The sequence below is a fragment of the Phycodurus eques genome, chromosome 14 (genome assembly GCF_024500275.1).
Source record: "Phycodurus eques isolate BA_2022a chromosome 14, UOR_Pequ_1.1, whole genome shotgun sequence".
Taxonomy (NCBI): Eukaryota; Metazoa; Chordata; class Actinopteri; order Syngnathiformes; family Syngnathidae; genus Phycodurus; species Phycodurus eques.
This window is the reverse complement of record NC_084538.1, coordinates 18,964,078-18,978,127: the sequence shown is the minus strand read 5'-3', so window position 1 is coordinate 18,978,127 and position 14,050 is coordinate 18,964,078. Positions and strand designations below refer to the sequence as shown.

General features: G+C 41.5%; 1 protein-coding gene across 1 annotated transcript in view; it reads right to left on the bottom strand.

Annotated features, from left to right (window-relative positions):
• Positions 1–13,668, bottom strand: part of alk (ALK receptor tyrosine kinase) — a 362,245-nt gene extending 348,577 nt beyond the window's left edge. Inside the window, exon 1 of the mRNA XM_061697428.1 lies at positions 12,538–13,668. Within this exon, the coding sequence (XP_061553412.1) occupies positions 12,538–13,282 (745 nt within the window). The 5' untranslated portion in view covers positions 13,283–13,668. The remainder of the gene's footprint in view (positions 1–12,537) is intronic.
• Between the last annotated feature and the right edge of the window lie 382 nt (positions 13,669–14,050).

Below are 14,050 nucleotides of genomic sequence, written 5' to 3'. Positions count from 1 at the left end.
AACCAACATTGAAATCCAGTGACCTTCAATCCCTCAGGCGGCACTGCATCAAAAACCGACATCAATGTGTAAAGGATATCACCACATGGGCTCAGGAACACTTCAGAAAACCAATGTCAAATACAGTTCGGCGCTACATCCATAAGTGCAACTTGAAACTCTACTATGCAAAGCAAAAGCCATTTATCAACAACACCCAGAAATGCCGCCAACTTCTCTGGGCCCGAGCTCATCTAAGATGGACTGATGCAAAGTGGAAAAGTGTTCTGTGGTCCGACGAGTCCACATTTCAATTTGTTTTTGGAAATTGTGGACGTCGTGTCCTCCGGACCAAAGAGGAAAAGGACCATTCGGACTGTTATGGACGCAAAGTTCAAAAGCCAACTTCTGTGATGGTATGAGGCTGTGTTAGTGCCAATGGCATGGGTAAATTACACATCTGTGAAGGCACCATTAATGCTGAAAGGTACATACAGGTTTTGGAAAAACATATGCTGCCATCCAAGCGACATCTTTTTCATGGACGACCCTGCTTATTTCAGCAAGACAATGCCAAACCACATTCTGCACGTGGTACAACAGCGTGGCTTTGTAGTAAAAGAGTGCCAGACTGGCCTGCCTGCAGTCCAGACCTGTTGTCACGTATGGAGAGTAGCGGGATCCAAGAGCAGGCGGAGGCAGATGTAAAATGATGAACAGTTTATTGAGGAAAGGTAATGGCGGTGGTCCTAGGTGGGTTGACAGGCGGTGCCGTGGACAGGTGGCAGGTAGTGGTGAGGACAGACGGCTGGCTTGGCGGCAGGAATGACGTGGATCAGGAACACGGGGGAAAACACTAAGAACAAGGAGACATAGGAGTAAAAAAAGGGAACGATGCAAAGCGCCCTCCCGGCTCCAATAATGGAACTGCAGGGCAGTATATGACACCTGTCTCCCATTGAAAATGTGTGGCGCATTATGAAGCGTAAAATACGACAACGGAGACCCCGGACTGTTGAACAGCTGAAGCTGTACATAAAGCAAGAATGGGAAAGAATTCCACCTACAAAGCATCAACAATTAGTGCCCTCAGTTCTCAAACGTTTATTGAATGTTGTTAAAAGAAAAGGTGATGTAACACAGTGGTAAACATGACCCTGTCCCAGCTTTTTTTGGGAAGTGTTGCAGCCATAAAATTCTAAGTTTATGATTATTTGCTAAAACAATAAAGTTTATCAGTTTGAACATCTTGTATTTGTAGTGTATTCAATTAAATATAGGTTAAACATGATTTGCAAATCATTGTATTCTGTTTTTATTTATGTTTAACACAACGTCCCAACTTCATTGGAATTGGGGTTGTATAAAACAATACCTTCATACATAGCATAGAGTGGGCTCTCCTGACTCATCGCTAAAAGTGTGAACTTCAAGTCCTTGAAATCCAGCCTCCTTGTTTTATAGGCACTCTCTTGAACAGCTTTCTCACGTCATAACAAGATGAAAAAGCTCTCCCAAAAATGCAGAGGTCATTTCAAATTAATTTTGACATTTTATATCAGTGGAGCACTTCACATCGTGTGTTGATTTGTAACTCTGTCGTGTTAGTTTTATGACGAAAAAAAATTACAAATCTATTTTAGTTTTATTCTGCTCATATGGTGGTCATGAATGACTGTTGAATGACTGTTACTTTGCAAAGCGAGGTCACAGCAAAGAAAAAAGCTTAGTCAAAAAAAAAAACACAAAAACTGATGAGTTGAGACCTCATCAAAGTTTACTTTAGAATGATTTTCTCTGTTTCAGTTCAAAAGATAAGCTGTCTCGAGGCATTGGTGAGTTCAAAACAGCTCCAGCTGAACAAGTTGTGATTCCATCTCTTGACTGCTTCAAGCCATCTTGTGCTATGATAAGCCACAAACTGCGTCTCTCCTGGCATTTCCGCTCAGTGTTTTTTTTTTAAATATCCATTTGTGCGCCATCTCCCACAGGAACTAAACAAGTGATACATGGCTTTGGATGTGAGGTGTGCGTGAAGGCTTCAAGGGATGAGCAGGTTCAGCGAAACACCGCTCGACTCAGACCTTTCATGACGAATTAAATGCAATTAACAGGCCTTTGTTGTGTGATGAAGATGCTGCTGGCGCTCTTTAACAATCCCATTACAGAACATAAAGGAAGCTGGGGATGTGGCTTGAGACCTCTCAGGCAGCTCTGCTATGGCAGCCACGCTTCGATGTCGGGCAGCTGAGGCGTTTGGTCATTTCGTTCTTACTCCAGGTGAATGTTGTGGCTTTCATTCACACTCTGCTTCAAATGATGTTCTGTGGTCTATAGGAAGCATTACAGGACCTGGCTCAATTTAGCAAATAAATGTGAGCTTGGCAAATTATGGGTAAAACCCAAGGAGAAACTGACAACAGAAAAAAAGCTCACTGGCTTTGCCTCATTACATTACAAAGACGCCAGGTGTGCCCTCCTCTGTCCCCTGTTTATTGTCCCTTTAAATCCTTTGCAGGTCATCTTCCCATTCATTGATTTTTTTTTTTCTTCCGAAACCATGGTCAACACAGGTAAAATATCTGACAATGGCATATTCAAGTGAAAACAAAACACGTGGGATTTTGGCTTTAGATCATACTTGATACATATTTATTGCTTGTCTTGCATGCACTGTATGAACATACCTACTGTTAACACTTCACTGGCCATAGAGTTCTACAAATGCAAATAGACATACTGCACGTTTAATTTTGTAAAACATTTTAGTCCTAAAATATGTCTCTAAGATGTGCTAATCATAATAATGCCTTTTTGGTGCACATGCATCCCGTTTGTAATTGTAACGCATTTTTGTTTACTTCAGGCTTTCTTGAATTAAAGTGTTGTTTGATTGAGTATGGTATAGTACTTCTGTTGTTTTTATTTTCATTGTAGTTGTAAAAGGGTATAGGAATAACCGATCCATATTTTACAGCATTTTAATCTTAGTTAAATCAATTCATTTGCTGGCTTCACAAGTGAAGTACAAAGAGTCACATTGCTATGATGTCATTTCATTACATAGACCACTCATGTCAAACTCAAGGCCCGGGGGCCAGATCCGGCCCGCCACATCATTTTATGTGGCCCGTGAAAGCAAATCATGTGTGTCAACTTCCATGATTCTTGCTAAAATCTGTTCCAAATTTTTGTATAATATTCATATGTAATAAATAATAATGAACTATTGTAAGCATGGTTTGCCTCCAAACCCCTTTTACAGTTACTTGAACAATAGTTGAACAAACCATTATACTTGACTTCCAATTTCAAAACTAGTTATCCATCAATTTGTTGTCTATGTGTAATAATACGATGAGGCGATTAAACATTGATATGGTTTTACAATCATAATGGCCCTCTGAGAAAAACCCTATCTACAATGTGGCCCGCGGCAAAAATTAGTTTGGCACCCCTGACATAGAAAATACTGCATAACATAACACATCATCATCCTGCCAACACATTCAGCAGTGTCAAGCCAGATCAGAGTTCACCTTTCCAAACCACACCTGAGCTGCAATGTTTGGTGGAATCCTGGCAAAACATTTGGGGATTATATTGTATTCATCTGTTTCATACAAGACCAAGAATTATTTGCATGTTGGTTTTTAATGGTATTCAATTCCAGTTGTTGGATGTCGGCATACTCAAGCCAAAACATACATCCATCCATCCATCCATTTTCTGAGCCGCTTCTCCTCACTCGGGTCGCGGGCGTGCTGGAGCTTATCCCAGCGGTCATCGGGCAGGAGGCGGGGTACACCCTGAACTGGTTGCCAGCCAATCGCAGGGCACATACAAACAAACAACCATTCTCACTCACAGTCATGCCTACGGGCAATTTAGAGTCACCAATTAATGCATGTTTTTGGGATGTGGGAGGAAACCGGAGTGCCTGGAGAAAACCCACGCAGGCACGGGGAGAACATGCAAACTCCACACAGGCGGGGCCGGGGATTCAACCCGGGTCCTCAGAACTGTGAGGCTGACGCTCTAACCAGTCGTCCACCGTGCCGCCCCAAAACATACAATAAAACTATTTACAGTGCACTGTCTTTTATAAAATCGAAACAAAAAATTTTAAGAGAAAACATGACATCATCATTTCACATCCACATCAAATGCCACACCAACCCACGCAATTGCTGTAACCAGAACCACCAGAACCTCAGCAAACTATTCCAGGATTTACATAACACACACACACACACACACACACACACACACACTGTTTACTTGAGCAAATCTAAAACTGCGCAGATATACTCAAAATTCACTATTTTATGCCCTCTAGTCTAAACAGGTTGTATTTTCTCCTCTTTTAAATTGTTCCTTTTGGCAATGAAGGCAATACAAAATCACCCTGAGATTGGTTTTCTTTCAATATATAAAAATAAATCATAGAGGCATATCACTCATACACTCTATGCGTGAGTAATTGAATTCTAAAAATGAAAAGGCACGAACTCAACATAGTACTGTTTATGACTCAACAAATATGCACGCAACAATAATCCTATTGAGCTTTAAAGCCGTTTAATGAAAACGAATTATAGAGCCCATTAATATTTACTCTCATTGGTTGTTTTGTTGAATGCTAGCGAGACCATCTACAGTAAATATATCAAACCTACATGTATTGAGATTCTAAATACAACCCCAATTCCAATGAAGTTGGCACGTTGTGTTAAACATACATAAAAACAGAATACAATGATTTGCAAATCATGTTCGACCTATATTTAATTGAATACACTACAAAGAAAAGATATTTAATGTTCAAACTGATAAACTTTATTGGTTTTAGCAAATAATCATAAACTTTGAATTTTATGGCTGCAACACGTCCCAAAAAAGCTGGTACAGGGTCATGTTTATCACTGTGTTATATCACCTTTTCTTTTAACATTCAATAAACGTTTGGGAACTGAGGACACTAATTGTTGCATCTTTGTAGGTGGAATTCTTTCCCATTCTTGCTTAATGCACACCTTCAGATGTTCAACAGTCCGGGGTCTCCGTTGTCGTATTTTACGCTTCAAACAAACATTTTCAATGGGAGACAGGTCTGGACTGCAGGCAGGCCAGTCTAGTATCCCCACACTTTTCCTATGAAGCCACACTGTTGCCATATACTGCCCTGCAGTTCCATTATTGGAGCCGGGAGGGCGCTTTGCATCCTCTCTCTCTCCCCCATCCCCTCTCTGTTTTCAGCACTTGTCTCCAATCAGCCTCATCTCCACCAGTATATAAGCCTGCCTGTTCCAGGAAATCCTCGCCAAAGTATTGTAGTTACTTCCAGCGGCACCACGGCCCATTTACCTCACGTAAGTCACTCTATGACACTTTAACAACATTCAATAAACGTTTAGGAACTGAGGACACCAATTGTTGATGCTTTGTAGGTGGAATTCTTTCCCATTCTTGCTTGATGTACAGCTTCAGCTGTTCAAGAGTCCGGGTTCTCCATTGTCGTATTTTACGCTTCATAATGCACCACACATTTGCAATGGAAACAGGTCTGGACTGCAGGCAGGCCAGTCTCGTACCCGCACTCTTTTACTACGAAGCCCCGCTGTTGTAACATGTGCAGAATGCGGTTTGGCATTGTCTTGCTGAAATAAGCAGGGGCGTCTATGAAAAAGACGTTGCTTGGATGGCAGCATATGTTTCTCCAAAACCTGTATGTACCTTTCAGCATTAATGGTGCCTTGACAGATGTGTAAATTACCCATGCCATTGGCACTAACACAGCCCCATACCATCACAAATGCTGGCTTTTGAACTTTGCGTCCATAACAGTCCAGATGGTTATTTTCCTCTTTGGGCTGGAGGACACGACGTCTACAATTTCCAAAAACTATTTGAAATGTGGACTCGTCGGACCACAGAACACTTTTCCACTTTTCATCAGTCCATCTTAGATGAGCTCGGGCCCAGAGAAGCAGGCGGTGTTGTTGATAAATGGATTTTGCTTTGCATAGTAGAGTTTCAAGTTGGACTTACGGATGTAGCACCGAACTGTATTTACTGAAATTGGTTTTCTGAAGTGTTCCTGAGTCCATGTGGTGATATCCTTTACACATTGAGGTCAGTTTTTGATGCAGTGCCGCCTAAGGGATCGAAGGTCACGGGCATTCTTTGTTGATTTTTGGCCTTGCCGCTTATATGCAGTGATTTCTCCAGAACGTTTTGATGATATTATGGACTGTAGATGATGAAATCCCTAAATTCCTTGCAATTGTACGTTGAGGAACATTGTCCTTAAACTGTTATATTATTTTTTATATATATTTTTATATATATTTTTTATATTATTTTCTCACAAAGTGGTGAACCTAGCCCATCTTTGCTTGTGAATGACTGAGCATTTCAGGGAAGCTCCTTTTATACCCAATCATGTCACCCACCTGCTCCCAATTAGCCTGTTTACCTGTGGGATGTTCCAAACAGGTGTTTGATGAGCATTCCTCAACTTTCGCAGTCTTTTTTGCCACCTGTCCCAGCTTTTTTGGAACGTCTTGCAGCCATAAAATTCTAAGTTCATGATTATTCGCTAAAAACAATAAAGTTTATCAGTTTGAACATTAAACATCTTGTCTTTGTAGTGTATTAAATTAAATATAGGTTGAACATGATTTGCAAATCATTGTATTCGGTTTTTATTTATGTTTAACACAACGTCCCAACTTCATTGGAATTGGGGTTGTATATATATATATATATATATATATATATATATATATATGCTGAGGTTATGGGGTGTGCTGGAGGCACGAATGAGAATCACGTGATTGGATATTACGTGGCACGGTAGCCAACTGGTTAGCACATCTGCCTCACAGTTCTGAGGATCCAGGTTCAAACCGTCCTCCCCTGTGTGGAGTTTGCATGTTCTTCCTGTGCCTGGGTGGGTTTTCTCCGGGTACTCCGGTTTCCTTCCAAATCCCCCAAAAAACATGCATGGTAGGTTAATTGAAGTCTCTAAATTGCCTGTAAGTGTGAATGTGAATGTGAATTATTATTTGTTTATATGTGCCCTGCGATTGGCTGGCGACCAGTTCAGGGTGTAGCCCGCCTCTCGCCCGCAGTTAGCTGGGATAGGCTCCAGCACGGCCCGCGACTCTAGTGAGGATAAGCGGTACAGAAAATTGATCTGCTCTCAGTGTGTGATTGTTTGGAAATTCTCCATTTATCACAAGAGCAGTGGCTCCATAACTGCCAAATGAATTGATCTTTGACATTATACAAAGAGAGCAGCAGTCCCCAAATAGCCAGCTGACAAAAGGAGGCCACAATATTGTTTGTTTATTTATTTCAATATCATAGACTATTTGAGCCTGCCAGCATTTTGAAAAATGACGGACGTCTGGCTCGCACGTCTGCCTCAGAGTTCTGAGGACCCGGGTTTGAATCCGGCCTCGCGTGTATGGAGTTTCTATGTTCTCCCCGTGCCTGCACGGGTTTTCCCCGGGTACTCCGGTTTCCTCCCACATCCCAAAAACATGCATGTTAGGTTAACTGAAAACTTGCCCATAGGTGTGAATGTGAGTGCGAATGGTTTTGTTTGTATGTACCCTGCGATTGGTTGGCAATCAGTTCAGCGTGTACCCCGCCTCTTGCCCAGAGTCAGCTGGGATAGGCTCCAGCACGCCCGCGACCTGAGTGAGGATAAGCAGTTCAGCGAATGGATAGATGACATGATTCCCCCATCATTTTTGCCTTTCCCACCCTTGTCTCTGTGTAGGACTGATGCCTGATAAATTAATCTCGCAACCTCAAACAAAGCTTTGGAAAAATGTGGACATACCTAACGAAGACTAGTACTAACAAAAACTAAACTAGATTGAAAAGAAAGTACCAGGATTCTGAATTCACTTATCGTTATGTCCCTGTCTAGTCTCCTTCAGCATAATCTAATTGTTGAGACATGATGAAATTGCCACCTCTCTGACTCTGAAATATACTTCAACAAAAGTAGCCCAAGCAAAGGATTCCAAATTGTTGCCATGATGCCAGAATAAAAGTATCGTACACGTTGTATATTGAATATGCTGCATCACTTCGAAATTGACTTTAATGGTGAAATGGTCAAACTCGGACTAAGAAACTTTTCCTTCCACAAGCCATATGGCTCTTAAACTCATCCTAAATGGGAGGAGAGCCAACTCTGTAGTGAAGCTACATTATCACCAAGGCACCTTGAGGTCACTTAGCTATATTGCACAGAATGCATACCACACCAGTCTTTTCACTTGCTACATTTACATTTCTGGTTTCTTTATTTACCTTTACCTTTTTTATTTCCTTTTTATTATCACTTTAATGAATTATATTTTTAGCCGTTTTAACTAGTGCCTATCAGACATTAAAAGTGATAATTCAGATTTTTTTATTTTTTTTTGTAACTGTGATTGCTGTTGCCGGATACAACAATTTTCAATGGGATTTTCAATGGAAGTATCTACCCAATGTACTGTCTATACTGTAAGGTATATGTTAAGTAAGTGCAGGTATAAAAAAAAATAATAATAATTTATGAACCTGAAGCCCCAGTAAAAATAATAATAATAATGAAATAAATGTTAAACGCAACTTCCCGAATTGTTCACTTCTCTCATTATGGAAGTGGAACATCGGAGGTAGGCACTCACGTACAGCATGTACTTCTCTTCATACCAAGCCTAAAGCATTACTTGGGCACTGAGGCTTCTTAAAAGCATCACCATTAATCAAACAGGCAGCTGGCAGGCATATATAAATAGCAAAAACATCAGGTGAAAGAGTAGGAGAAGACACTGCTGAATAAGGAGTGAAAAGGGAATTCAAAGCCAAAGTCACCTTGAGTTCACTGAATTTGCAAAACACAGATATCGGCATAAACATCAATCAGAATGCGCAATATCCTAAAATACATTGAAAAGAGGTGAAAAGAGAGATACCCGCCAATGTGATTTTGTTAATCACAACCAATTTTGCCATTTTTTTTTTTTTTTTTTTTGTATTGTACAGTAGTTTGGTAAACTATTAGTTATTGTAATGCATTTTTAATGTGCACTTTCAGTAATACGAATACAAATATGAATACTATCACAAATCACAAATATAGGTACTATATAGGGTACTGGATCATTAATCCTTCACATACCTTTTTTTAACAATACTAAAACAAGTTCACGTAATTTTTGTTATCATTATTCCATTGGATTATATTGGGAGGGGTGTGGTATCTGTTTAAAGTCAAGTTTAAGATGGCAAACATGGTTCTTTGCTCTACAAAAAGCTAACATAGATTAATTCAAAGACGATTGTTCCACAGGTGTTCAGTTTTAACGAACTGTGTTGCTATGTCATACTGTGTTTTGCGTGTCTCAGAAGCAAGTCAGAGTTCGGTGCTACATTATCATGTCTAAGGCCTTGGTGTCACTCTTTTGTTGGTAAAGTTAAATCAATTAGTTCAGCATTATTACTGCTCTGACTACGTGAACTACCGTGTGTTATGTGAGAGCAGGTGCAGTTTTTGAGACGATATGACAAACAACACAGATTTTCCTCTCTCCTGATTCTGATCGCTTGCTTGAGGCCATCTGGCAACACTGAGCAATAATCTGATAAGGTTGGGATCATTGTAGTCATTTTCTGTCTGATAACACAGAAGCAGTGATTGCTCTGCTGTGCCGCATTAAACGTAAAGATCCTGTTTGGATTGTTCAAATTCAGAATGTGTGGAGTTGCACTATTGGATTGTGTTTAAACGCTCTCAGAGGACGGTAGCGTGAGGATCCTGATGAGATCACATGAGTGTGTATTTATTTTGGGGGCAATAAGTGGGGAAAAGCCTACAAATGTGCCACTTTACTTACAAGCGTGTTGGCAGCAGATTTTCACTTGAGGGTAGGAATGTGCATATTAACAAACCTGGGATGCCCTTTGTGTTACAATTTGTGGGTTATTGTTTTGAAAGCTATTAAGGCACCACTTAGTAACTATATCAGAGAAGGAGAGGTCAACTCGATCACACCTTCGCATAGTCTCAAATGCTTGCTTTTGTACAAACAGTGCACAGTAATGATTTCCTCCTTTAGGCCTACTGCCCAAGTAAGTAATAAATTCATTCAGCAGAGTTTCCTGCATTGCATGTTTGCATGGTTGTCAAATTATTCAGGGTGTCATAACAGGCATTTATTCCAATGCTAATAGTCAGTATTTGACTTGAGGCTGGGGAAAACAAGCATGCACATTAAACAGAGAAATCTCAAACACAAGCAACCAATGAGGGGCATATCTTTTTTTGTAAATGGAAAAACACGCATAGCTCTGAATTGGGTCATGCTATATACAAGTTGTGACATCTGTACGGACAACTCATGAAAGATGGCACCGGCTCCTCTACTGTAAGTGTCCTCGTCTTGTGAGGGGCTGGAGGTTCAGTAGCACGGCAACACCGCAGCACTACTGCAGTTTTTGTAGTTTGCAATGGTGACAGAATACATGCATACAGTGCCTGTATATATGATGCAGTCAGTTCAGTTAACTACAATCACAATAATAATCATATTGTTCAATCAATCAAAACTGAGCATTAATATAGTTGGAAATGTAATAGAAATTTTAAAGACAAAAACAGCATGTACAGCAAGATTCCCACCCCTCCTTAATATTTGCTTAGCGCACCCTTTGGCAGCAATGACAGCCTCCAAACACATCTTGTATCCATCTGTAAGCTTTTTGCACTTCTCAGTTGGTATTTTCCGCCATTCTTCCTTTCCGGTTTGTTCAAGCTCTTGAACATTTGCAGGGTTCTTTTCCCCAATGGCAAATTGCAGCTCCCCTCATTGATTTTCAATTGGATTGAGATCAGGACACATTGCTGTCCACTTTAAAACAGTCCATTTTTTTTTCCCTTTTCAACCATTCCTGTTGGAATTATACGAGCGCAATATAATAAAGAGTTATTTTCTATTCTGGTTTAAAGTGTATGGCATATTGCATGTAAGTAGCAACATTCATTTGTTTTGGGGGCAATAAGGCAATCATAAAATTAGTCACATTAGTGTTATCAAATGACTGAAGCACCACAATACACTGTATGATTATGCCACAGCAATCTCTATGACTTCTCATGCGTAAACACGCATTTGCCTGATTGAATGATACGCACGTGTGTAGCGATAGGAATGATTCATATAACCGCTATTGTTATCCTTTGTCATGTAAACCACTTATTTTATGAAGTGAAGGTCACCTGACCCCTACTTCATAATTTGTCAGTTCCACAGCTCAACAGGTAGCCTGAGGTAAAATCGGTGTCATGTGATTGCATGGCCGCCACCAAGCAGTGGATCAGTTTGACATTTCAAGGCTATGCTGAGGTGGTGATAATTAAAAACATGACCTTAAAAAGATGAATAAAAAAAAAATCTTTCCCTTTTAATGTCTACTGAGTGGGCTGCAGCACTAGCCCACTCAGTTGCTGATGTGTTAGTGTGTGTCTGTGTATGGGTGTCTTTAAAAGGGATTAAAGGGATTTATTTTGTTGATGATATAATAGAACTGTTTCGTTTTTTGTTGTTTTTATCGTTACAAACAGCTAAGATCACAAAGCAAACACCAATACAAGTGGCAGGAAGTCTCACTTTTATAGACTTTACAGTACTCCCTTCGTCAATTAGTGCATAAGCACATACGGTATGTAGCATGCATGCACGCTTCCATCCAACCAAGCTAGGCTCTTTGCTTTTGTTTGATTGGTTTCACTGCATTTTTCTGGGGCACAGCCTCCCTCATCAAAGCGATTAAGCAATTACACTGATTGTGCCTATCCTCAGAAGAGAGCGGAAATAAACCCTGGAGTATTGAGTGCTAAAGCTTTCTTGGAGATAAAGACTTCATTTGTGCCTAATCAGAGAAATGCCCTTTTCCTTCATTTCAACCTTCTTCCTGGAGTGAGTGGCAAGGGGAATCCAGATGGTATCTCAAGGGGAAGGTAAGAAAGACCAGGAGACCCTGCAGGGGCTTGTCTGACTTCACATGTAGGATTTGTGTTCAGAAAAAAAACAAGACCTCATTCCCTCTCTATGTAAAATAATCAGATAACTCACAACAACGTAGGCCCGAGAAGATAACCAATGTCCAAGACTTTGTGAATGAAATCAATATGCCGTTCATCTATAAGTGCTACTGTTGGCATCAATAATAGAGCAGAAGCATAAGAGGAATCAAGCTCAATCAGATCAGCTCTTGAACACTCATCGAACACAAAAAAACAGTCTCTTGCAGTGATGTGAGACAACAACTTCGTCTGAATGACGACACCAATGTATACAGAATTCTCAACATGAAAGCCAGTATTGCAACATGTGAAGGTCATGCATTTCATATTTTGAAGGGGGGGGGGGGGGGGATTTATATACCATTAATGACAGCAGGACTTCACTAAAGTTTGGTGAGAAGTGTGTGGCAGAGACAACATGTGGGGAGAGGGAGGGGGGTGAGTTGAGTGTGAAGACTCACCCAGGGAGAAAATCTGGAGGAAGAGGCGGGGGTCTGCTGCTCGTATGGCTGCAGTGTAGCGGTCTTCGATCCCGGGCACCTGCGCCTTTTTCTCGGGCATGAGCCGGACTCTCAGTCGCCCCCCATCTGCACCAAGCCACCACTCCATAATAGTTGTGAGGTCCATTTCCAGGGTGAACACCGGTTCCTCCTCGTACACCGACAAGCCTCCACATCCCGCCCCGATGATATCCTCTCCTATTTCCACCACCACTTGATTTGATTTGCGACTGGCTTTGGTCAGACCTAATTTCAGAACTTTGGACAGCGGCCGCTTGGAAAAGAACGGAAGCCGTCCATCAACAGATGTGTTACTTCTTGCGGATGTTGCAGACCTCTGGTCGACAAAGGTAGATATGGTTTTCTGTAAAGGTATACAGTGCATTTTTATGTCTGCCCTCACTGTGTAACATCCTCTAAAAGTCTGGCAGTCTCCGTTTAGGGGTCTCTTAACAAACTCCGCCAGGTAAGAGCGCAGCAAAGAGGGAACGGCAAAATCCACAGCCAGTGTTTTCCTCTTCAACCGGGAGTTTATTGTTTGATTCAAGTCTTTTTTAACTGTAGTTTCCCCGCTGCTGCTACCACTGGTGTTACCGGAGACGGCCGCGGGGGCATCTGTCGCCGCTGCTGTGGTCCTCGGCGAGGTGCACTGCAGCCCGGCGAAAAACACCGCAGAACAAACCAGAACCAAAAAGCTCGCGTCCATTGTTAAAGCGATTAAAGTCCTCAGTTTGGCAAAAGCAGTGTCTACTCCCGCCGTTCACCTCTTCATCCACTGGGTCTGTCACATATGCGCAACGCAAAATCAGCAAGTGCGAAAGGAGCTCCTCCGCCTTTTTAAAAATGTATTTATTATTTTTATTTTTTTTTGCGGCCGTGCGCACACGTGGCTCGACGAGACAAGAGAAGATTTTTTTACATCTATTCTCCTGCCTTCCCTTCAGCCATCTCTCTCTCCCTCTCTCTCTCTCTCTCTCTCTCTCTCTCTTTCTCTCTCTCTCTCTCTCTCGCTGTGTGTGTGTGTGTCTTCCTTGTGGTTTATTCGATGGTTTGACCCAGCCAGTCTCTCCACTGGTCGCTAATTGATATGCCGGTCTAGTCCGCTCCAGAAGCCCTCAAAGACTCCCTGTCTCGTGGCACAGTTGCGTACAAGTGGTCTCTGTCAGCAGTCGCTCTCTTCCCTTTTGGGAGAGAGACAGAGAGAGAGAGAGAGAGAGAGAGAAACACAACGAGTTTAAATATGCTGAACGTCCGTAAACTTAATTGTCTTTTCTTTTTTTTCTTTTCATTCGAGTGCGCATCTGGTCAGAACTGATGCAAGCTTCGAAGTCGCCTCCGCTACACACAAATACATGGGGGGAAGTAATTCACACATCCATTTGACATCATTATGAGACAAACGACTCCCACGCAGCAGTCAGTCAAAAGTGGCTCGGGTAGTGCAGGTCGGACGCGTTCATGCGTATGTGTGGAT